Source organism: Hermetia illucens, chromosome 5 (genome assembly GCF_905115235.1).
Source record: "Hermetia illucens chromosome 5, iHerIll2.2.curated.20191125, whole genome shotgun sequence".
NCBI lineage: Eukaryota > Metazoa > Arthropoda > Insecta > Diptera > Stratiomyidae > Hermetia > Hermetia illucens.
The window spans coordinates 58,554,091-58,580,903 of record NC_051853.1 but is presented as its reverse complement, the minus strand read 5'-3'; the positions used below and the strand labels follow the sequence as shown (position 1 = coordinate 58,580,903).

The window sequence follows — 26,813 nt, the reverse complement described above, 5'->3', positions numbered from 1 at the left end:
GCCTGGACAGCTGCTGAAGACCACGCAATCAGGGCGGAGTCTGTGGTCTTCCACTGAGACAAGTAAATGTTGAGAATCAATTGATGGTGGGCCTTGGGCAAGAAACGACGATAAAAGTTTAACATGTCCAAGAACCTTCGCAGATCATTAATTGTTTTTGGAAGTGACAAACTCGAAATCGCTTACATTGTTTTCATGGGTAATCAAGTGGTCGAAGAATCTGGCCCGCGATTGTAAGAATTTACACTTCTCAACGTTGAGCACTCGAGTTGCTGCTAGTATTCAGAAACGCGACCAAAACATCCTTCAAGTAAAGTAATAAAAGAAGAAGTTTCACAGAACAAAGTGAATGAGTCATCCTAGCTAACTCGCAGAGTTCGAAAGAGGCGCATATTGCCGTTTTCGGAATGTCTTCAGGAGCTACATTTAATGATATGCCATTACTATGTCCAAGGTGGAAAAAATACGGCAGTTTGCGATAGAGTACGCAAAATCGATGAATAGAATGGGGTATCGGTCTGGAATCGTCTGGACATTTAGAGCTTGTAATCGCCACAAGGTCCCCATTCTCCATTGGGTTTAGGAACCATGTGAAGTGGTGAAGACCAATAGCTAACTGGTTTCGCGCAACTGCGAGCTTTCGCGGTGGCAATAGACGTACCTTGGAAAAGATAAGAAATCCAGTGCAGTACTGAACAAAATACTTAACGGGCTCAGAGAGACTACGCTCGGTAGTGATGTTGCGGTATTTTTGAAGGAGTGCGCGAATGCGTGGGTCATGAACGTTTTTACAAACGATGGAAAAAGTGTTGAGCGTACAGGTTGAAATTCTTTCTAATCACATCGGGGAGATTGTAGGTTCAAAGAAGGATCCGTTGTGCAGATCAATTAGCAATCGATAGTGGCCCAAGAAGTCTGTGCCACGTTCATCGAAATCCCAGACTCATGTTTACTTGCTTGAAGTCATTTGTTACTGCGAGTTTCAAGGTTTGCGTGTTAATTTATGATTCCGGGAATAAGAAGAACTTCAGCGCATGTATCGACAAGGTGGTGTCACTATCTTTTCGATACAAGAGGCGATGCATTTTCAGCCGACGTGGTGCTGCATTTCGGGTAGCCGTCGCCAGAGCTGCGGGGAAGTCTAGTTTTTTTTGGTCAAAAAAAATTACAAGGGCTGGTACATTTTGTGGCCTATTCTGGGAAACCGGTCGGTGGTACCAGCATGCTCTGGTACTTATCGAGGATCCTGACGACCTACTGCCCGATCGACTTTTCGGGCGGCAGATCTGGCCCATGATCTTGTCCTACTTCCCGAACGTAGGACACCGACTGCTCTGCCAATTTAGAAAAGATGGCTGTTAGTACTGCCACCATCTACTGCAGCCGAGCAATCTGGTTTGCCGTGTCACGCCAATCCTCGGGAATTTTATTGGCGATGACGACCAGCGGGTTCACAGATTCCAAATCCGCACACACTAGGTTGGTCTACGTGCTCTCTCCCTCTCTCTCTCTTTGCAGCCCCAAGATTGTAGCAGCTCGTTGCCGACTTTATCACCATCCAGCTGCTTCATTTCGCACAGCAGTTGGCTTAGCGCATGATCACCAAGCATTAGCTCTGTTAGTAAGTGATTTAGCTTTTCACTCACTAGCAGACGCTCAATGAGATGCTAATTCAACCTCTTGTTGGAGCAGTCCTCGATTACGTCGGGGTTCACTTTTGACTGATTATATTTTATTTTTTAAAACTATTTAATTTACCTCCTTTTCTTCTTTATCTTATCCTTGACTATAATTGTCAAAAATTATTTTTTCAACCGACTCTTTCCAGAACGTTTAAAATTTCCTAAGCTCATCACGATTGCTCCATCATACTATTATTGCCATGTGGTCAACCTATAAATATAGGCATAGAATCGTGCTGAGAAAACTGTTCCAATTACGACTATGTACTAATCACTGCAAGTTTCCAACATATTAATACCCGGGTTACATGAACGTATGTGTTCAATCCTCGAGCGCAAAGGTGACCGTGGTTATGAAAATCTTGGTAGTTTTTTTTTGGGAAATAGTGAGAATTGTCTGTTCATTCATATAATCGGCAAATAATTCAGCAGTTCTGGTCCCGTATATTTGTTTGATGAAAAATCTTGTTACCTATAGGATGAATATTATGGCTGCTTATTCGTAATTATCATAGTTGAATTGCTAAATCCCCCACTTGTCCAGTCTACCAATGGCAAGTTCTGGCTGCTGGTGCTTGACTAATCTGACTTCTATTGATTTTCCAACGTTGTCTCTAATAATGAAAACAACTGTATCAACCTTGCGCAGAGAGGCATTCATAAGGATGGACAGAATGTTTTACGGTTCATTGGATCATACGCCCTGCTGTGTTTAGAGATAATTCCACACCATATTCTGACAGATATTGCCTGTCTTCTCACACCTAATGGTCCATTTATTGAAAAAGTTTCCCAAAGTACTTCCGTGTATTTGCGTCCTGCTATTTCGGTTCTTTTGGATATCTTGTTCACGAAGTACACTCCAAATCTTTTTTGAATTGAGATATCCCCCTTTATGTCTTATAATATATAAGATTATAAAAGAAATTTGAAGAAACATGTTCCGTCAGACCTACAAATTCACCTCTTTTACCATCCAGATTGAGTAAAACTAGCTACGATATGTAGGTTCGAACAAATTGATCGTCGTTAATTTTTGAACAAACTATATATTCCATGTTAGTTTCGATCCTACCTACTATAGCAAAGTTTATTCTTAATAAGAAATAGATTTGAACAATTCCTAGATAATTCGTAGTAGCTTTTTGCTTTGAAGACGTTTATTACCTTCTTATTTCGAGTCCACTCTATCGATATTTTAATATTTCTGTATGTTTTGAAATCCTAGAATTTTTCAAGCAACCATTTGATGATTACTTTGTGTTGCCACAATTTTTTTTATAAAGTTTTCACACATCCTTTCTGAGCATAAACCTTTCCTATTCATGCTGCATTTCGATACTGGTTTTACTTAATTTTTCCTGGTTATATGTGACACACTTATTATTGAAATAATTGGGCTGGATATTTGTTACTTTGACATTTTTAGAAATTTTAACTGGTTTCATATACTTCGGTAGTGGTAGCATTTTTCTAATCTATAAAACGAGCGTGGAGATTGACATTTTGAACCTGCCGAGAAATTAAAATAAAATTTGGAACAGTACATACTTCTTGGTCCTCACGTAGTTTTAAGATTCGAGCTGCTTCTTTTGCCAGTCTTTGAATATAATTTCCTTTCCATTTATTCTCTGGGCCAAGCAATTTCCTTTAAATGCATTATATCTAGCGAATGCTCTATTTTCTGCATATCCTTCCTTCATTTTTCCTAATTTCCTTTCTCTCATTTCTTTGCTATTTGATCTAGCAAGCAGGGAGTACAAATAAAACTGAGTACTGTGCGTCCTTAGATGGTTTGATCTATATGCAAGGATAAGCCCAGAAGTTTTTTCTATAATCATGGTGGCATACAAGACTGCATATTATATTATAGGAACAAAAATTATTCTATTTTTTCATTTAATCTCTCAATTTTTAAAGCCATTTTCCCAAAAATAGGGTATTTTTTAAGGTCTTGTTGAAAACAAAATCTTCTTAAAATCGATTCACTCTCTGTCACCCGCACTTTTCTCAAAAACGACTGTACTGATTAACATAAAATTTGGTGAGAACCTGGGAATTGTGCGGTGAATTACATTGTTGTATGTGCAACATAAGGACTTCAAGGACCCATTCTCAGAAACTACCCAACCGAAAAATCTGAAAAAAATTATGGTGGTCCGACCATATGGTATCTAGACCTCAAAATACTTTCCGTGACGATGTCTGCTCAAATAAAGTTAATAATATATTTTTACATTTTGAACATTTACTGCAAACCCCCCTTAAGTTCATTCTAGATCCGTGCGGCAGGATAGGTTTTGATAGGAAGCATCATCCTGGAAGGTTTGGTGGAAATCGTACTATTATTAACAAAGTTATAGTAGGCCAAAGTTGTTCCATTCACGTCAAATAAGTACTTGCTAAGAGATAAAATGACGGAGATATTCACCATATTTACACTATGAGCTACATATAAGTGGAACCATCGCGCAGCCAAATATTTTTACATAAAGAATAAAGCATGCGCTGAGCTTCAGGTATGGCGTGCATTAGAACCCTTGAAATTCTTCAAATATTTACAAATCAATCCGTTTTTGCAGAACCTTTCTCTCGTTTATTCCTTAACTACAGACTGCTAGGTCTTGGGAGTCTTAGTCAGCCAAATATGAAACCTGCTTGGGAATTTTAACAGCCAAGTAGGCACGGAGCCTGTATTCAGGTGATACGTTGGCTCCCATAGCTTACATAAAAATACAAATGATGACGGGCTGCGGAGCCTTGATGAATGTCAGAACATATAAGGTAGCCAATATAGTGTCCGGATAGCTGAGTGGTTATAGCACAAGGTTGTCATACGGAAGGTCGCAGTTCATTTGACGCCGGATATCAGTCGACTCAGCCATGAATGAGTATCTGAGTCAAATCAGGGTAATAATCTCGGGCGAGCGCAATGCTAATGTGGTCAGCAGTCAGCCTCCTACAGTGTATTGTAGTGTACCGTAACGGTCTTGAATGAAGTGCTCTAACACACTTCAATGCCCTGATTGTTGCGCCAACGATTATTATTAATATAGACTCGGATCACTATCTCGTTGGTATGGTGCTCGGGGCTCGAATAACAACACCACCGAGAATCTCCTCTGACAATCAGGTGAGAGTTAACACTGAAGCCATTAATAGCGCAGCACTCCACGACACCTATAAGGAGGAAATGAATGCCGCATTAACTGCAGTCAACAGAGATCCTGGAGATGAAGCATCAACAAATGATGTTCACAATCACCTGCAGAACGTTATCATAAATACGACTACAAACATACATGGCTCCAGTCGCAAAAAGAGTCGGAACGGTTGGTTCGACGATAAATGCAAGCTAGCGGAAGAATGCTGCGTACCGAGTAATATTGCATTCTCAAAGGATGCGGGCACACGCGGAGATTTATCACAAACTCCGACGAGTAGAGAAGCGACTTCACTGGCGGAAAAACGAAGTCTGGGAGAACCAGTTGGTGTTTGAACTCGAAAAGTACAGTGAGCAATCGCATCAGGCGCGGAAGTTTTGCCAACAAGTCAGCAGGATAAAGTCTTACACACTTTGATGCTTATCCTACCGAGACAAAGAGGGAAGTCTGATCTCCGAGAGAATGGGTCTGTTGGAGCGATGGGTGGAGTATTTTGATAAACTGGTCAATAAACAAAAAATCGGTGTGTTGGAGTTCCCCGCAACTGAAGACGGCGGACAAATACTGCCACCACCAAGTATAGAAGAAACAGTCAGTGCGATGGATCGGCTTAAGAATCATAAGTCGTCAGGATTGCAGCCGCATTGGTTAAATATGAAGGCGACCAATTACACCAAGAGGTTCATGAACTTATGCTCACGGTATGGGACAGCGAATCAATGCCTGGCGACTGGCAACGAGGCGTTATCTCTCTTCCATACATAAAAAGGGAGCGAGGGAGATATCACGTAGTGCAGCAATTATAGAGGTATGACGTTACTGAGTACCATCTATAAGATATTCTCCGCTATCTTGTTAGACCGGATAGCCTCATACGCCCAGAACATCATTGGCTAATACCAAAGAGGCTTCACCCCAGGCAAATCAGCGACAGATCAGATTTTCTCTCTATGGCAAGCGATTGAAAAACTGTTGGAATACGGGCATCAGTCGCACTATCTTTTCATACACCATAGGATCAAAGCTCTTACTGTACAAATCAATGATCTTGCCAGTCCTCATGTATTCCTCGAAGACTTGCATTTTTAGCAAGAAAAATTGCGAACTCTTGGCCGCGTTCGACAGAAGAATCCTCCGAAGAATTTTTGGCCCCCTGCATGAGGATGGACGATTCCGTAGTCTACATAACGACGAAATCTATGAGCGATACCACGACCATCTGGTTGTGGTTAAAAGCCGACTCAATAGGTTACGGTTGGCGGGTCACTTAATCCGTATGAATGAAGATGGTTCAGTCCGAAAAGTCTATAAGGGCAATATCTATGGTAGAAAAACAAGAGTATTCTCATCAAATTTGACAGTATTGTGCACGATTCTGTCATCTATGCTGCTTTTAAAGATGGACTTAAGGGGGGTTTTCCGGTCAGCTCCTATAAGTTGGTAAGATACATAGTCATATCTATTACAGCATTCGATCTGCTTTCGCTGCCTTGTTTAAAATTTGGAAATGGAGTTATCTTAACACAAAGTTGAGATTATTCTGTGCTAGGGTTCTTTCTGTGTTGCTATATGGAAGTAGAACATGGGAAGGGGCCCCCACCGTCACTCAAAAGTTCCAACCTTCGTGAGAACCCGTTTGCGCCTAGTAGGCGTGAAGCGTATTTCAATGGACCGGATGCGATGGCGCTTAGGTGTGGTTGATACGCTTAGCCCATCATGGGGTGAATAGCAACGGTATACGTATAAAACAATTATCAGGTAATCGAGTATTTTCCGCTTTCCAGAATTCCGATCTAGTTTATGCCACCAGTAATAATCAATTTTAACTACTTTTTAAAACCCATTTGTGATGCTATATTGGAAGAACTGTTGCACAAAAATGGGAACTTATGAAAGATAGACAAACATCTAAGCGAATACTTGTATATTCAGAAGAGGACAAGCTGCAGTAGGTGGAAGCTTAATGTACCAATTTTACACAATTCCAGTCCTTACATCTACCAGTGGTTCCTTCTATCCTCCTATTGCTGAGATATAAGGAATTTGAAACTTTTAATTACATTTCCCCTTTCCTAAAGCTTATTACATTCCTCGCCTGGTATACTGGAGTTTTCTATTCCTGCCTGACGACAAGTGACAACTGTGAAAAACAAACGAGGAAGACACGAATCATTGTTTTGCATAGGAACTCCGGCTTGGTGGCGGGTGAGGGCCACGAGCACGAACGAAATTCATCCTTTTTTCCAGTGTCTCTGTGGGTTTATTCGCTCCTGATATCATTTGAAGCTCGGAATAAAGGTGCACATTGGAATTTTTCTGAGATGCCATTTGTGTTATGGTAACCTGCTATCGCTTTCCTTCCTCTTTAACTTTAGGGTCATGTTGTCTTCGTCGCGTGAATTGAAAAGGGAAAAATCGCATTTCCTATGCTTTCCGTGTTTTTCCTTGGCGTGTTAGGCTTCTTGAGTGGCGGCAGGCATGCTTGAAACAAACCGTGGAGGCGAAAGTGCCGGCGAAGATTTTCCGTACGATGGTGTCTTTTAAAGCGAAGAATGCCACAGACCAATGGAGAGTAGTTGGTTACTTGGTGGTTTATATGCGCATTGAAACTTTTCTGTATTTTAATTTGATTTCCTCTGCTTGGCTGCCACTACTCGTGCTTCTGGCGTGCCCCGCGATGCTCCCCCGGCGGGTTGTATATTTAGTATGTCCATGGCTCGCCCGTCTCCTCGCTCCACCTAGCTCCTGCCTGTAAGACTGTCGTGTTGCGGTTGATTTTTTCATCTTTTTCATCGCATCAGTTTTCTTATGTGTATTAACTTTTGTACATATATGCATGACGACGGTATTTTAGGTACATACGAGTATGTACAAATTCGCGCAGTGGTGCGACGAAACGCAAGGCGAAAAATGTAGGAAATGTAGAAAATGTGTGTGGAACTATAACTATGCGCTCGTTTCGATTTTCTTCTATTTAGAATAACAAGAGCAACAACAGCCACAACAGATATTTCATCTTGTACATTTCTCATCTACATGGATGGTTAGCATTGCGCCGAGCCAAGTCGGGCAGGGCGGGACAGGGCGCGGTATTTAGACGAGTATCTTTTTTTCCAGTGCGGCGAACTTTATCGATGTGCACTGTTTTTTCTACTCGACTGTCTGTTGGTATTTGCAATCAAAGTCAAAGTATCGTGCGTGAGAAAAAGTTTGGTGGAAATCGAACAAAGCCATCCAGAACTCACGGCGTCGTTCAAAGTTCTCCCTGAAATCCACTGAAGCGTTACTTGGAAGTGTTAAAACTAGGATAGTGTGAAAGTATTCAGTGGGGTTGATGTAACTCTTCCGAGAGACTTCACACTTCAGCCTCAAAGTTATTAAATTAACACTTAATCATTCTCTAATTAACCGCAATTCAGCCAAGTGGAAGTTATAGTGCTAAGGCGTGAACAGTGAAGCCACCAAGTAATTGGACGTTCACTTATCACCGAAACATCCTCCGATAAACGGCATTTGGCACTTATTTCGTGATCCATCGATTTTCGAACACATTCCACATCGTAGAATCTCAAGTTCCTCATTCTGCCTTGGCCCTAGGGAAAATTTGAGAGACGAAACCGAACCCAAATCCCGTCAAGGCATCCTGTACAAATCGATTGTTTATTATGTAATGCAAGCTGCACGGAATAGTCGAACAAGTTCCTCAAGATTGCTGCAATGAATTGGTAAACGGCAGCAAATAAGTATTCAATTGCAACTAGTTGAAAGATAAAATCAGTTTCGAGTGAGGTGTCACTGCCATCCAACCGTATACCCACCGGATTGCTTTGGGGGCAGAGTTTGTGCGGCGAGAAAACAATTGGAAGAAATACATTTTGTGGCTATGTGCAGTGAATTACAAAATTTCTCAAATGGAGCACCAGGTTCACCACGACATCAGTACCAGCAACAGCAGCACTACTATTTCTACTATGTAAGTATTATAGTCTGCGGGATCACTTTTTCGGGTTCACTACACTTTCTTGCACTTTCTTTTTCACACTGGCTACCATCAATTAAAACCATTGCATATTCCATTCATTGTACTCGATTCCGTAGAAAAATTTAGATGCTATCCATTTTCCATAGCTACTAAGCGATTGGAATTCCGTTTTCGGCTCTTGAACTATTCGCAACCCTTGGTTTTCCATTTGGCAAAGAATCGATTTTGCATTTATTAAAGTGTCCATTGCCAGTGGTATCACCTCTCCACGAATGTTCTTGGCACTTCAAACATATGTGACCCCATGTGTAATCCAGTTTAGTAGTTAACAGTCGTTAGTCGTCAGCCAAACCGTAACCGTCACAGTCTCTGCATACTCGGTGGAAGATATTTGACTATATATCCCAATCAAGTAATACCAAAAAAATCATAGGAAATAACGACGCTGAAACTCCGGTTTTAACAAAAACGAATTCACCATATTCAAGGATATCTAACAACCTGAAAGGCTAGTGGTCTGTATACAGGAACCCCGTAGTGCTCCCTAGCCCGACGAATGTCTTTTTGCGAAGAAGAAACTACGCCGGTACGACAGAGTACAATCTAGATCCAACAACAGTCAGTCACCTACTGAAACTCAGGCGGGATTTTCAAATCGACTCTACTCGTACTATGCATGCAGTTACGAGGCGTTGGGGCATTTCACTACACAAGAAATGTGAAACCAGCTGTTCGCCTGCTGTATCACTACACTACATACTTACTGTCTCGCCTCTATGATGATAAAATTGATTTTCTCGTGTTCCCCGTTTCTTTGCACTCAGTATGTCTGTATATTTTAACCCTGTGGATGCGCCTGCGTTTTGTACACCAGTCCATACATTCAAGAGCCCGGTCTTGTTTTTCCTAAGCGGGTTGTTCGCTCGGTCTATGTTTTGTTCCCAGTGTATATTAAAGCACCAAAGTCGTCCCGAAACCGAGACCGGTTAGCATAACATCATAGCCTATAAGAGAAGATTGTAATATCGGCCCATTTGCCATGCCATGTTGTCAGCGATAAGTATTTATACCATCGGGACAGTGAATGAAAGAGGAGAGTGTGGTGTAAATATGGTCATTAAGATGGTGTTATACTTCTACTTTTCAATGGCAGCAATTATCGATTGGAAAATGTTCGGATTGGCCGGGAGAAATCAATTTTTGATCTGATTGCAGTTCATTGTTTCAATAAGAGCTAAGGGAATTTGAGACCAACTTGTTTATGAAGAATATATGGGGAATCTGTGTGTATTTATAGGAGATAGATATCGACAGAAAAAATATGTAATTTGAAACAAAACTGTTAGCTGAGTAGTAATATCAATGTCGCTTTTGCAAGCTTCACCCCCCAATCTTCGCTGATGTTAGCCGCGGTATCCAACATATTCATTTCATTGTTTATACTAAGTTTTAATCTGTTAAAAAAAATCGAACCCCTGAAATGATCTTAAAGGTAAGGTTGATTTGCAAACCTTAGAACAATATTAAATTTTAAACAGTTGGGATAGAAAGTCTTTCCCTTCATTCGGTTTCGTCCCCCACCTTTGAATTCTTTAGGTGTTACCTCTCCGGTGGTACTTCGTATAGCATAACTGCAAATAATCAAGGTTTTGTGTAACACGAGTAAAACGATTCCTGTCTTAGCATTGACATTTGTTGGAAAGGTGTAGGGGGGCAGAAGAGAGAAGTGATCATTCTCAGAAACTACCCAACCGAAAAATCTGAAACAATCAGCCAATATATGATGGCTAGGATCCGAAATACCCTCCATACCAAATAAAGTTAATAATAGCATATTATTATAATTTTTAGTAATTGATTGCAAAACCTCCCTATGTTCATCCGAGAATCACGAAGAGAGCATAATCCTACCAAGTTTGATGGAAATGGCACTACTACTAACAAAGTTATAATAGGTCAAAGTTGTCGCTTCTGTGCAGACTTTGGATGTTAGTATCATGTGAAAGTGGATATTCTCACATAATATAAGCATATATCACGTGCTAGGTACTAATGGAACAAATGTCCACTCAAATGTTTTTATAAAAGAAATACACAAAACCTTTCATACCTGAAGTGATTTTAGTAAGTTTAGTTTTTAGATTGTAAGCATTGATATAATGATTTTTTCAAAATTTCCGGTTGAATAGCTCCCGAAAACAAGTTACTTTTTTAAAAATCCTCAACTGATGTCCGATCCAGCCTATAAAACAAGATGCCGAGTACTCAAATCAATTACTGTTTAGTTGTCAGTACTCACATGAATCCGTATTGGACTGGATATTTTTAATTTTTAATCTTAATATCTGAGGGTATTTATAGTAGGGAATGCATCCTACCACCAGTGGTTCTACAATGTACTAAAATCAACTAAAAATGTATGTATATTGTTAGTCCCTACATCATGACCACCGAGTGAGAGTGATTGAAACTTTGAAAAAATAAATTTTAAAAGTTATGCTCGTAAATACTGAATCCGAGATGAACGTCGCCCAGTCACCTTAACTAAATTATCATTTCATATTATAAAAGTTTTATTAGTTGTTTATTGCCAATACACATCAACGATGCAATAACCGGTATCCGGTCTAAGTCTGCGTTAATTACGAAATGCAGTAGCCATCGCTGCATCTGAAACAGGGTCTGCAACATTTTTTTTTACACCAGAAAAATAGGGTCTACATATTTTACGGACTGAATCATGATTCGGATTAGATGACCCGCCCAGTTGATTGACTCGAATTTCATCCTTAACGGTCGTGATATCGCTCATCAATTTCTCACAGTAATATAATTATCTATAAAATTCAGTGTATAATGGATAATATTGGAAGATCGATGCGAAACCTTTTGGATCCATGATTAAAGTATTAGATAAAAAAATAAGCTAAGACTATCCTAAATAATCCAGCTCTGCTCCTCAGTTTGAAAATTTGGCGGCGATACTTCAAGTTGGAATTAATGAAATCATGGTGAGCTGCCTCTACTCTTCGACGATCGGAATACGGGAGTTAGGTGAAGTGAGAACTATTCCTGTCGTATTCTGTTGTCTTGTACAGGAAGAGCTTTGACCCTATGGTGAGACGTTTCGAACGGAACAGTTTTTGTAAGCTGAAATAGAATCTGTTGGCTGACAACAACCGTGCGCGGATTTCACCATCATAGCTGTTATCGGTTGTGATTTTCGACCCTAGATAGGAGAAATTATCAATGGTCTCAAAGTTGCATCCTCCTATCCTGCTCAACTCGCAACTTGGTATCCTTCATAAATTTTGTCGGTATGTAGGCTACGGAATCGTCCATCCTCATGTAGGAGCCCAAAAATTCTTCGGAGGATTCTTCTCTCGAACGCGGCCAAGAGTTCGCAATTCTTCTTGCTAAGAATCCAAGTCTTCGAGGAATACATGAGGACTGGCAAGATCATAGTCTTGTACAGTAAGAGCTTTGACCCTATGGTGAGACGTTTCTGTAAGCTAAAATAGGCTCTGTTGGCAGCCAATAACCATGCGCGGATGTCATCGTCGTAGCTGTTATCGGTTGTAATTTTCGACCCTAGATAGGAGAAATTTTCAACGTCCTCAAAGTTGTAGTCTCTTATCCTTATTCTTCCTGTTTGACCAGTGCGGTTTGATGTTGGTTGGTTGGTTTTCGGTGCTGACGTTGCCACTATATACTTTGTCTTGCCTTCATTGATGTGCAGCCCAAGATCTCGCGCTGCCTGCTCGATTACCAGATTTCCTTATTTGAATTTGTTTAGGGAATTCTATAACAGTTAAATTCTTTCCAGTTAATGGTAAGAAAAAGCTAATTCAGATTGAACAAATACAAATACAGGAATTCTTCATTTAACATTGTGTTACTCGTAGATTCAGCCTTGGTGCTGTCTAGTTCTCCTAGTCTAATTATTCCACGTTTTAGCGCCACGAGGCCCTGACTAAGTTGAGAAGTAAGCTCTCCATTAATTTCTATTGGGTCATTCCCGGATTTACGTTACTATCTGGTGTTGATGCCCATGCATATGAAAGGAGACATTTCGGGCTACGTTTTTGGTCCAGACAGTTTTGTAATTCGTCGCTCGTGCACAAAGTTGTATTGAATTAACAAGTCGGGAAACCGGAAGCTGGACGCTTCAGGTAGGAAGGGTTTTGTGTATTTCTTAGTACGTAGCACGTAATATATCCATATATTATGTGAGAGTATCCACTTTCGGGTGATATTGACATTCATAGTTTTCAATTTTCAAAGAAACTACAACTTTGACGTATTATAACTTTGTTAGTAATAGTGCGATTTCAACCGAACTTGGCAAGATCATGCTCTACATTATAGCCTACATTACTGCATTCCGTGGTGCTAGGATGAATTTAAGGGGTGTTTCCTGCCAATTACTAAAAATTATAGTAATAAACTACTATTAACTTTATTTGAACAGATATAGGTATGAAAGGTATTTTGGAGCCCAGGTACCATATAGTGGCAGCCTCCTGATTATTTTCAGATTTTTCGGTTTGGTAGTTTCTGAGAATGGTCCCCTTAAAGAAATGATCACTTCCAACAAATGTCAAAACTAAGACCGGTTTCGAAAAGTACTAACATGAGCAACGAGTACACTCTTTTCGTTAATTTTCAGCTTCCTTGGGTTTCACACAATCGCGACTCATTAATCGCTTCGTCCTTTGGCAGAATTTCTATTGAAACAATCCCTTTGCGGCCCCAAAACATTGTGGGCATAATTTTTAAGGTTTTCAGAAATGGTTGTATCGATTGACACGAAATTTACGTTACGTTTTTTATGTTTAGTTTAAGGGCACTGAACATAGTCATATTGGGTATCAAATGGTCTGGATTAGTACTTTTCGAAGCTAGCCTTAGTTTTGACATTTGCGGGGACTGTGAGGGGTCGAAAGTGATGATTTCTTTAACGACCCATTTTTAGAAATTACCAAACCGAAAAATTTAAAAAAAATATGAAGCTGCTCCTATGTAGGGTCCATGCCTAAACATATTCTCCATATCGAAAGATACTCAAATTAAGGTAATAATAGTATATTACTACGTTTTTGAGAATTTGACTAGATTAATTTATCCAAGAGTCATAAAAATTTGCAGTAATATTGACTATAGTATGACAGCATGATATTCCCAAGTTTGTTCAAAATCGTGCTATTGCTAATAAAGTTCCAGAACTTCAAAGTTGTCTTTTCCGTGTAAACTTACTGCAACTCAAAATACTAAGTATCAATATCACACTAAAGTGGGTAGTTTCACATGCTAAATATATGTACCTATACATTACGGGCTACGTACAAATGGGATAGTTCTGCACTCAAATATACTTACAGAAGAAAGGAACAAAACCTTTCATGCCTGAAGCGTCGAGTTTCGGGTTTCCCACTTGTTCGGCCTGGTTTAGATTTTGAATTTTTTGGCAAATGGGAAGTAATACGCCTTCACTGGGGTAACTACCTCCGTCTTAGAGGTATAATAAGCGACTTAAGTTTGATCTACAGTTACAATTGAACTTAGAAAATCTTTACCTTCTAATTCAAACCTCTCAAGGAACTTGCGAAAGCTAACGACGCATTTTAGTTTATGCTTTTCTATCAGTTATTTAAAATTCATCTTGTGTTCGATTTTTTAAATCGCGGCATTTATGTAAGGGTAAATGGAAACATCACACAAATTTCATCCATTATTAATCGCCCTTGCCCGTGTCCGGACTGCTGAGTGGTTAGAGCACAAGGCTGTCGTACGAAAGGTCGCGTTTCAAATCTCACTGGTGGCAAGGGAATTTGTATCGTGATTTGACCTCGGATACCAGTCGACTCAGCTGTGAATGAATACCTGAGTCAAATCAGGGTAATAATCTCGGGCTAGCGCAATACTGACCACATTGCCTCTTACAAAGTACCGTTATGGTCTTGAATGAAGTGCTCTAACACACTTCAAGGCTCTGATCCAAAATGGATTGTTTCGCTAACGATTATTATTATTACTGTCAATAGCCCTTGCGAACATTTTTTTCAATTTTTTGTACTCCCATCTTTGGAAATACCTCCAATTGTCATGAACATTCTTTCAGTTTTCATTGATTTCACGACTCTACCTGAAAAAGTTCGTCAGTTTTGAACCTTGAGTAAATTTTAGGTGATGCTTTATCTTTAGCGAGAAGAAGCCTGATAACACGTTGCAATTGGTAGAATTTCTTATCTTCATATTTCACGCTCCGACTTTGTCTGTTCAGTTTAGAAAAGCCCCAACTTTGAAAAAATATCCCACAATAAGAAAAATCAGTACTTTTACTTTTTAGAGGTGTCTCATCCAGATGCCTCGTGAAATGTAGTTCCGTCTAACAATACGCCGAGGTGAATGACTGATTTGATAGATAGATTCTCTACCAATCCAAATCTGAAATAATTGTATTGTATTTTCTACAGATGGTGATCAGCCTAAATCTTTTATTCCGCTAAGCCAAGTTCATCTATCACCATCCATGTTTATGTGACGCTGATGTTCTCATTAACGTGCATTTTAACATATACGGGTTATTTCGCGACGGCAACCACATTCTTTGGCAATGGGGTCAATTTAGGATAGCCTTGGCGATAACCAAGTTATCGTTCCGAAAGCCATCAGTATACTGCTTGATATGGGACAAGCTGTTGTAAACTTCAGTTCGGTCGATATGATGAAGAATCTCCCGGTTATTTATTGACATTCCTCAATAAAAGCCAACCACTGTATCTTGCTTTAAACGAGGAAACTCCTTCGAACATGCGTGCCTCAAAAACATTGACACATCTGCCGGACCTAGTTTTAACAGCAGGTTTAAGGTGTCTGTTGGGAACGGTAGTTAAATTAAGAACAATGTTATAGTCGATTCTTCTACAAATCTCCACAAATTCCTTCCCTGTCCTTGTAAGTATAGGGAAGGCATTCAGCGCTTATTTGCATCTTTCGCTCTTGGACTTTTGCAAACCAACCCTGTACGCTGTCCCAAAGGTCAAGCCAAAAGAAATAATTATACTGAAGTAAGAGTGCGGTAATTTAAATCATCATACGTCACCAAAAATGATTTTTAGTATGAAAGGGGGTGAGGGTTCCTAAGATGTCTGACGATTTGTAGAGATTTTCAAGTGACAATTCATCTTTACCAAGAACAGAAGACGAGAAAAGTTCGTATTCGACTACTATTCGAAGTTTTGTTTTAAAGCTGATTACCCTATCTATTAGGGCTTGGAGCTATAAGAAGCTATAGTGCCTAAAATTCTTAAATTTCTTTAGTATTCCCATATCTAATTTGCCCTTGACACTTTTTTCAGAATCTAAAAAAAATGTTAATTGTGGTTGATAATTGTTCATATAAATCCGATATGCCAATTTCTCTCGTACACATGACGTCAAGGTACGCAAACCCCAATCTCATAATAGCTGTCATCGTCACTAAACCAACAATAGCAACTTGACTAGTGAATTCTCGCTGTCTCTCCACTTACCAGCAGTCAGTCGGCATTTGAGATTGTCGGAATATTTTTTTAAGCAAGAGAAATAGCGAAGGAGGACCACAGACTATGTTAGTTAGGGGAACAAATGGAGAACAGAGAATCTCATGAAACGCGCAAAATTGTTGATTCCAGTCACTAGTGCTTGCGAAGCTGATGCACTGCAAGTGGGCGGTAGACTAGACGAAATGGAACGTGAAGGGTAGCAGCCCGGCCACTGCTATCGCAATCATAGCATTCCAGAGATTCTACAACATTGTGCTGGGAATGCCTGTTGTACTATGGATTGTAGGTTGCGAGGTTGTGGCCTCTCGAGGAGTTTGCCACTCTCCATGTGGCCCATGTTGGTGGTACTGGTTGCGAACGGTGGAGTTGAGAAAAAGCTTATGTTTGTCTTACTTCCTTCGCTTGGGGGTTATTTGTCTTCGGCACATTGTTGCGGCTGTTTTTTGGGAGAACAGATCGATTTTGGATGCTTTTGTGCTAATGTTGCTCCAGCTCAGTTTCATTCATTTGAATTGAAACCTGCTTCTTCCTGGTATTTAGCCACCAACCGTCTTATTTCATCGTGGAGTGAAAGAGTGATTGCGATGGAAACACAAAAACTTTTCATAATCTGTCTTGGTCTCGGATGATGGAATCCTCCATCTTTAATGTTTGTTATCTGAAGCATCAGCGTTTCGATGGGTGCACGATTGACGCAAGTGCGCTGTTTTCCGCATAGAAAGAGAAGAAATTGGAAATGTGGAATGCCGGAATATCGCATTGAAAGTGCTGAACGAAAGTAATAGATGCCGCGGTGCAGAAGTTATTGGTTCAGGCGAGAATTCCAGAAGTGGTTAAATTGAGCTTTAATAAGACGATGGGATCCTTTGAATTTTGTTAATGAGGTTGGTAGTAGAAATGGATCATAATTCGGTATCAATGCACAAGTGTTTCCAGGGAATGTGGATTTGGAGTTGCATATAAAACCCCGCCTCCCCTTTCAAGTCGGACCACGGTAGCTTCTGGACCTTAAATCCAGAAAATTCTTCTAACCGCCTTGGCTTAGCGGATGTATTCCATTTATTCATTAACCCACACCCAACCTCATCACTCGACAATCCAACAAAAACTCTTGTGTCTTTCAACTTAACGATGCGGTTCACCAATTGTCGTTTTTCTTCCTTTCCTTCTCCATTTGCTCCTTTTTTGCCTTCCTTGGAGCTATGATGGAGCTTTCGTAGTTTGTGTGCCAGACGTCTGGCAATTCTTGTCGTGCTGCTGCTACTTCTGCTTTTCATGCTATTTATTAACAGTGGCTTACACGAAGCGATTTTGTTTTGAAACATGATTTTCGTATCTCATTGTCGTTGTTGTAGGTTCCTCCGACGTTTGCCTCGTTTTCATCACTTCTGCTTCGCCTTCACGCGAAACCTTGTAAAAGGAAAAGAGAAGAGACTTTTGTGTAGGTTGTGGGATTTTATCGATTTTCCGATGGGTAAATTTGGTCTAATTTTAGATGTTTGGTTTGCTTAATGGGTGTGTTTTTAATTCGACACTTTGTTATTTATTATGCGACGTAATTAATACCGTATAGTCTTGATAATGGCGGTATATTGAGTTTTTGGTGAGTTTGCGTCTTTTTACACTATCAGTTTTCGGTCAAAATGGATTAGAGATGAATAACAAGTTGTTTTTTACAGAAAAACTCACATTGAAATATATTTTGAGGATTAGTCACGGTGCAAGTTTGATTCACTTGAGACCATATTTATTCAATTAGAGTATTATTTTCATGCCCTTGATGACCCTTAGCCTGTTATAATTTAAGTATCTGTAAATGATTGGGTTGTTTTAGAGAGTAGGGTGGGGGTGAACCTAAATTCAGTTTAACCATTGACGTTGTTAGAACAAACAACGAAAATAACGATGCCCTCCTTGGGCGAGAAGCTTAGAATCGACTCACAGGGGCGCGTAGACGATTGAAATGGATACAAATTTGTGAACTGGCAATCCGTAATCGAAATCAGCTCAGAAACGGCAAACACGCTTTGTATATATATAGATATACACATATGTATGTACATTGATATAATTATCCAATCGATTGTAAACGAAATACTCGAGAATGGCATTGAGGATCCCCAGAATAGTCGTTTTTCCCAGAATAGATAAATTCCAGCGTTATAGTCTTGAAATTCAGAGTTGAAGGGAGATATTTTTTTTGGGATTCTGAAAGCAATTCTCATGTGGTAATGTACTGCTGTAATACTTTAGTAAGCCTTTAGATTACCAAAGCTCGCAAAGCATTGAAAGACAATTTCAAAACGAATTTTTACCTGCGAAATTTCAGACGCTGGCAAAAAGGCTTTCCAAGAGCAATCCAATGCAGTTCAATCTTAGACATGTAATGAGTGAAACTACTTTCGTCACGACAAATGGCAGCGATGAAATATTTATTGGTTTGTATAAATCGTTAAATTGAGCAATTGGAATTTAAATGACCGCAAATCAGCCTTGGTGATCATTTGATATTTGTACATATTCAGTTGCTTGTTTCGTGCAGCAAACTTTGGACTTCCAAATTGAACACGTGGGATTTCAATGATTGGGCTTTTTTCCCGAAGTAGAATCATCTGCCTGCAAACAATAAAGGATTTGGAATAATCCACCGCAGAATATCACCGAACAATGTTTCGCTATGAAAGATGAATTAGTTCTAATCCCATCGATGGCAGTATCCTAAAAGGTGTGGCGACCTTTTAGTTGGTTACTGAAAATAATGAAGTTAAGGAACTACAAACTTCTGTGGTTGGGTGCGAGAGTGGTGTGCTAGAACCCTGATTCGTTGATTTCGTAACAAATTCGGAGAAATTCCTCGTACTATTCATCGTGGTCGATGAATCTTTCCTAGGAAAATAGAGGACAGACACTACAAGCGATGTCGTTAGTTCCTTATTGTGGAAGTACGTGGGGGCTTTAGAATCGTTTCTAAGTATTCATTGCAGTCTGTTCGTCTACGACAATGACCAACCTAAGACCTACCCTAGACGATTTAGTATTTTATTTGTTTGGTGTCAGTCAAAGCTATAAAATTAAGCAAAACTAATCGGTCACGGCAATGACCGATGAATATTAAAATTTCCAATGATGATCAGATTTGTCAGTTCGACTGCACTGATGACAGACTGATTGTAATGCAGTTGTTATTGTGTTGTTAGTCGAAACACGAACCACATGGTTTGAATGTTTAAATAAATGTGGCAAACTGTTTTTTGCAAACAAAACATTAAAATCGATTCAATGCCTGTCTGTCTTTTTTTTTTCTTTTTTATTATGGATGGAGGTGGAAATCTTACACAGACACTGCCGCGCCAGGTTGCAGCTGCGTGTTGGATTCCCGCCCACTAAAACCTCCCCCACTTTCTCCTTCCTTCCCCGCGGGACCGCCGCAAAGCATTACTTCGCGGGGTGGACTGCGCTTTAAGCGACCAAGCCTTCCGTTCTTCGCATCCTCCTTGCGCGCTCCGCTCTTCCAAGTTCCTCTTGTATTCTTTTGATTGCGGACTTCACCGTACATCAGTTCTCCGACTTCAACATTTCCCCGACGAGGTTTCGCGGGCTTAGGTTGATTTGCAGGGAGTTTTCCAGACTCCTCCTTTCTGAGAAAAATCGTGGACAGTGGAACATAACATGCTCCGGGTCCTCAGGTGTGCAACCACATTCAGAACACAAGGGAGAATCATCCAGCCTGAATTGGTGCAAGTACTTCCTGTAACCACCATGTCCTAACAGGAATTGCGTCAGATGGTAGTTAATCTCGCTGTGTCTTCGCTGGATCCACTCCTCAATACGGGAAATCAAAGTGTGGGTCCAGCGATCCCTCTGCGAGTCGTCCCACAGTTTCTACCACTTCTCCAGCAATTCTCGCCTTGCCGCCTTTCGGTATTTTGCATCCTTTTCAGGAGGATTCATTTTCCTTGTCTCGTACAGGCAGCGTGTCTCACTTGCCAGAATGTCTATCGGGATCATTCCCGCAATAACACACGATCCTCGCCTGATATTGTTCTGAAGGCGGTGCACATCCTTAGCGCCACTAAGCGGTAAGTCATATTTACCATCCTATAATTACTCTCACACGCTAGTGCTTCCTCCCAAACTGGTGCCGCGTATAATAGTGTGGAGCGAACCACTCCGGCCGCAAGTAATCTGCGACTGTACCTTGGGCCTCCAACGTTAGGCATCATCCGCGCTAATGATACACTGGTATTTGCCGCTTTCTCACAGGCATAGTCCAGATGTCTCTTGAAATTGATTTTAGCGTCAAACATCACCCCTAGGTACTTGATAATCGGTTTCGAAGTGATGACGTGACCACCAACACGAGTATTAACCGTATTCCTCTTCCTACTATTGGTAATCAAGACCGTCTCCGTCTTTTGTTCCGCAAGGTCAAGCTGAACCATCTTCAACCACGCTTTTATGGCTCTAATGGTTTCGTTAGCGTACATTTCAACGTCTTCACGTTGTTTCGCGACGACAACCACAGCTAGAACTGTCGAGGAGCTTAGTCAAATAACCAGGGACACCCGCTCTACGGAGTCGATCGTTAAGTAGGCTTGACGAAATCCAAATTGTCGCTCCGATAGTCCATCCTCATATTGGAAGAAAGGTAGCAGTCTGTTGTAGGTGACCCTTTCGAGCATCTTTCCTGGCGTGTCGATGAGGCAAATCGGTCGGTATGATGATGGGTGTCCTGGGTGCTTATTCGGCTTCGGGAGCAAAACTAATTTTTGCCTCTTCCACCGGTCGGGGAAAACCGCTTCTACTGTCTGGCTGTCTGTAACACGCACTTTTCTCAGAAACGGCTATACGGATTGACACGAAATTTGGTGAGGAGGTGGGAACTATGAACGCCCAGACATGCAGTGAGTGATATCCTCCTACGTTGAGATTTAGGGGGGGTCCCCATACATGTGAAAGGGGGGTGTAAAACTTTTTTCACCGAATATAGTCATGTTGGGTATCAAATGAAAGGTCTCGATTAGTACTTTGTGAAAACGGTGTTAGTTTTGAGATCTGCTAGGCGGGGAGTGGGAGTGGTATATTACTATATTTTTGGGGAAATTGAGTAAAACCTCCCTTAAGTTTATGCGTACATTTAGTCAAGCCTCAAAAGTGGTTATCATAGCCGAGTTAGTATCCAAATGGAGTTTTTAAAGTAGTTCGGTCATTTCGGAAGTATGTCTTTAGAAAGTCCCTTCTTGGTCGAGTTATTTTCGTTTGTTGCGGTTTGATTTTGCCATTAGTATGATTTGCTTCATTCTCAAATTTAACAGAATAACTTTCTGTCATAGCGTTGTTGCGGTATCACGCTTATTCGCTATCGGAAATATCCCTCTGAATATCGAGTTCTTTTCGAAATTTCATCAGCTACAATCCCTGTGGAAGCCTGACGTTAGTCGTTGGCGGCTGCAATTGCGATGTGAATGTTTTTCAGCTCCGCTTAAGTTCGCCTTCTTCCAGCGGAAGCCCGATTACCCCAAAAAAGTTAAGCGTTCATCATCATAGGAAGTCGGTGATTGTGGTCGGCTGATAAAACGCAGATGATAGATCTGCTAAGTTGCACATGTCATTATTTCAAGAACTATAGTAGAGCCATGCTTGAAATTTTCTGCTCAGTTTATATGTCTCCTGTTCGCTCCGTTGTGGGGTACAGAACATCTACACAGTGTCTTCTTCCTAATATTTTCCCCCATTCTAATTTCAATGACGTTTTGCTTCAATTTCATTATTATCGCAAGAGACAAGCCTAACGACAAACATAAATGTCAACTAGAATTCGAATTCAGGGCAATGGGATAGAGGTTCTAATGCTAGCTAAACAAACTCAATCATTGCTCCATCGCGCTCTCACTCTTCATTTTCTAACACTTCAAGGGGGATGAAGGATAATCAAATTAGCACCTAACGAGTTATTATGGAATTGGGAATAATTTGTACGCCTTCAAGTATGTTACGATGAACCCATTTTACTATAACTGAGTTTCTAAATATGAATTAAAATTATTCGAAGTTATCGATGAACCAATGCAAGCAAGTTTATCCATTTCGGCAACGTTCCTATCTTAATATCGATTATGTGTGCCTTTTGCCTACCAGGACACTTCTTCCTGTGCTTCGTCAAAGTTTTGAGACTGTCCAGATTTGGATGAAACATTTTAGCTTCACATGAATCCGGATTTTACCTAACACTACCACTAAGTGCCAAGCAGTTAAACTCGGACGATCCTACGTACTTTAAAAGGATAGAGGCGCTTTGGTGGTGTTGGCCGATGGTGAGGAAAAATCCGTCGAGAATCCCCTGTAACAACAAGCACAGTTTCAGAAACACAGCGTTCTGAATGAGGACGTCAAAGGAAGCGGCGTCTGTGCTAGTAAGGTTTATTGTGTAAAATATGAAGTTTATTAGTCCCAATACCTGCCGTAAGCAGAACTGCTGTTCATGTCAGTAAACCGGACATTATTGTATGTAAGGTTCTGATAAATCACCCTACATATAGCATTATGCCTGTCCATATGTTGCAGCAGTGCTTTTGCATTGCAGCGAGAAATGAGATGGTCCAACATGTCTATTTCTCGTGTATTTCCTCGGACTCCCATTCATCGATCTGTTCTTAACATGACTTCATGCCACTCAGCGAATTTGTATATCGGTCCTTCAAGCTAGATGGAATCAGCCGCAATTTGCTACTTGTAAAAATGAATGCGAAGCGAGTCGACTTGGTGGTGATGTTGTGAGTAAGGTAATAAAACAGTTCATTCGATTCAAGGCATAATTTTGGTAATTCATTCGAAATTTGGACTTAGTAGTTTCTCGCTGCCCATTTTCAAAATCGGTTTGCGTTCACGGCAATATTCCGAATGCATATTCCAGTGAAGGGATAACGAATACATTCAATGCGATTAATTTGTTCTTCTCCAATAGATACCAACTTCATTTGTTACATCCTTCAAATCAGCAACTCCAGCATGGGTCCTTTGTAGAATTCCTAAGTACTTGTAGAAGTCTGTTTCGAACATAGTTTGGATGTAGAAGTCACCCCAGCTATGTCCGGCTTGCGGTTCGTAATGACATTTGTGGATGGCTCAGATTCCACACTTGTCAAAACCTACATCGATAATTGTTGCATTTGAGAAGTATATTAAAACAGGGAAACTCGACTATATTTAAGATATACTATCTTCAGCAGCAGGTGAAGCACAAAAACGAAATCAAGCATTCTTGGAAATCCGAGATTAGAACTTAAAGCAACAATATCGAGAGGTTCACACTCAAACAAATTGGCCATCGCGATATCATACTTAAGATGCCGAGTAGTTTCTGATGCACTTTGCTCCACATAGGAGTTTCAACAATCCATATCAGTGCACACTAAAAATCTGTATCCCCGCTTGTGAACGGGACAAAGACTGAAAAAAAAAGAAGAAGATTGTTTTCTCTTGAGTGAAAATTTAAGAAATCCGCGCGTGCCTTGAAGCTTTTCACAGGCAATGGCTAATTAATTTGGACCTTGGCATTTCGATGAACTTCCCCCATTTCCTATTAAAAAGTCTATCACAAAAGAAATTCCATTCTTTTCATCCAAAAAACTTTAATTTGTGTCCCTACATATGCCGGAAAGACTAATAGAATCTGCATGGTGTATGTTTCTATGTCAGATTTTTGAAAAACTCGCTCTTATTTGTGCTTTTCCCTAAGGGGAAACTGTCGTAAAGGATCATTGTTACACGCCGCTATCAATTAAGATTAGACTCGTGCATTGTAAATTTTTCATCCATATATGTATATATATTTTTTGACATCGTGTGGCCCAGTCTCTCCACGTAGAAACTACGGATGGTTTTAGCTGGGCCGCGTCAATCCTCCATCGCGCAGCTTAAGGGTGAATCAATTCGAAAATTTATTCTTCTAATTTGGTGACCATCTGAAACAAAAGCAGATATCTGGTTGCCGCCTTGGATTGAGGAGGTCTATAATCGTTAAGCTTAAGATGCTCCATTGCAGTGTAGAATCCTCTGTTTTATTTTCAAAATCGCCTCCTTTATAACTAAGTATGGTATCAATTTGACTGAGGAGGAAATGTGTATATACTTCAATAAAGGCCAATCTGACTTTCTTTCCCCTTACAACCTAGTTAGATATGAATGCCGTGTTTCATATCTATTTAAGTGTATTCACCTGACGCTTATTATCTTAATGTCTCTGACTTCAGCTTCGCCATAATAGGGAAGAATAGCTCAATTGAGCCAACGAATTTGCCCACTCATCTCGTTCCCCGTTAAAGGAAAAGAAGGATGTTACGTCAGCAAAAGCTCGATATCGACTTCTTAAAGCTACCAATTCTCTGGCTCACTATCACCGACTAGCTCCAAAAATGGCTACACGCAAAACCGAATTCAAGTTGCGCTGCTTGTACTTCCACTGCATAGCCCCAAATCTTTTAAAGAGACTGTCAATAAAGCTGGTATATCGACCGGCGGGTATGAGGAGCTTCAAATCTCGCGCACACAATTTTCAACTTTACTTAGGATGCAGATATAGAAATTTTCCTATTGCACCTGGTACGCAAGTAACGACAAATTCTCCCCCACCACTCGCATTGCAACGCTATATTCTTCTCGTAGCTTATCTACGCATCTTTTGTTGCTATTTACCAATTTCCCTGTGCGGAGTGGCACTCGTGCAACTCCCATTTGGTGAAATGGCAACTGAAATTCCGCTTCCTTCCCAAACCCCACTGCGGCCTTTACATTCGTTTAGGATAATATCAGTAATAGCAAATTTTGTGTATACACCCAAGGAAAAATATTCTAAAACAATTTTATTCGCCACACTGTCGGGTGGCCTCGTTGAAATCGTCGTCGCTTGCAAATTGTGTTCATAATGCCGTGGGAGGAAATTCGCAAATTAGAAATATCTCGCTATCGCCCAACATATGTACGTAAAAAAGTAATTGCGTGACATAAATATATCTACACCACATCATAGCTCTGTAGATTGTAACTTGCTATCTTCTTCTGACGCAACAATCAGCTGTTCTCATGTTTTGCTCTATTGATTTACAGTTGTGCTCGTTACGAATAGTACTTGAGTTGAAAAAAAAATCGTTATCGTTCTATTATCTTCATATTTTGCGTGGATAATGGCCATACTCCACTCTGCAAAGATAAAAATGAAATGTTTGACTTTGAAAAGAACTGATTGTATTCGAATTCCAGTGATCTATTGCTTCTTGACAATTTTTTCTGCACATTCAACTTCTGACCCTTTTTGAAATTGGTCGATTGTCCGGCACATGCATGGTTCTTCAAAACGGCCACACCGATAGAAATGAAGTTTGGTAGACCTCTGGAAACTGAAATCCTACGCATACCGTTTAAAGGGGGCTCTCCTCATACACGTAAAGGGAGGATGTAAACATTTTTTCTCCTAATATGCCGCTATGGGGTATCAAATGAAAGGTCTTAATAAGTACTTTGATAAACTGATGTTAGTTTTGACATGAAGTGCAATATAGAGGAGTAAGGGGTCAAAGTATTCAAGCTTAAAGTGAGACAGAGGCCTCAAAATACATCCTATTTCGATGTCTACTCAAATAAACTTCATAATAGTATCATCATCATCAACGGCGCAACAACTAGTATCCGGTCTAGGCCTGCCTTAATAAGGAACTCCAGAATTTTTTCTAAACCTGACGGTCGTGGTATCGCTCATAGATTTCGTCGTTACATAGGCTACGGAATCGTCCATCCTCATGTAGGGGGCCAAAAATTCTTCGGGGGATTCTTCTCTCGAACGCGGCCAAGAGTTCGCAATTTTTCTTGCTAAGAACCCAAGTCTCCGAGGAATACATGAGGACTGGCAAGATCATTGTCTTGTACAGTAAGAGCTTTGACCCTATGGTGAGACGTTTTGAGCGAAACAGTTTTTGTAAGCTGAAAGAGGCTCATAATAGTATACTACCAACTATTTGAAACTGACTGGAAACTCCTCTTAAGTTCATCCTGAATATACCATTTTTTGTATTTATTCAAGATGAACTTTTGCACACTTGCTAATAATTATAAACTTCTACTGTAAAGCGTTTGAAGTTGACTATTGTCATACTTACTAGCACTTTCCTGAACAAATTATTTGTGTAAATGGCTTCTGAAATACGCAAGTGAATTATGTACAAGTGGAACTGCCATGCACTCAATGTTCCTCACATAAGGAAACTATTACATACCTAAAGCTTGTTGTATTTTCTTCTGAACAGTTTATCACGTTTGACGACCTAAGGTTTAGGCCTGTCTAAGTAAGGAATTAATATAATATAATAGCCGATCTTGCATTGCGGGTTCGAACGCAGGCCGGTCATGGACGTTTTCCCTTGTCCAAAGGTGATATAAAGTAGAT

General features: G+C 40.3%; 1 protein-coding gene across 3 annotated transcripts in view; it reads left to right on the top strand.

Annotated features, from left to right (window-relative positions):
• The window catches only part of LOC119658227 (serine/threonine-protein kinase tousled-like 2), a 197,704-nt gene that overhangs the window by 23,638 nt on the left and 147,253 nt on the right, over nucleotides 1-26,813 (top strand). The window contains exon 1 of one of the 3 annotated variants that reach the window (XM_038065496.1): nucleotides 7,680-8,819. The exons of the other annotated variants lie outside the window; for them this stretch is intronic. Within the exon in view, the coding sequence (XP_037921424.1) occupies nucleotides 8,730-8,819 (90 nt within the window). The 5' untranslated portion in view covers nucleotides 7,680-8,729. Of the gene's footprint in view, nucleotides 1-7,679; nucleotides 8,820-26,813 lie in introns of those variants that run through there. 3 annotated transcript variants of the gene reach the window in all.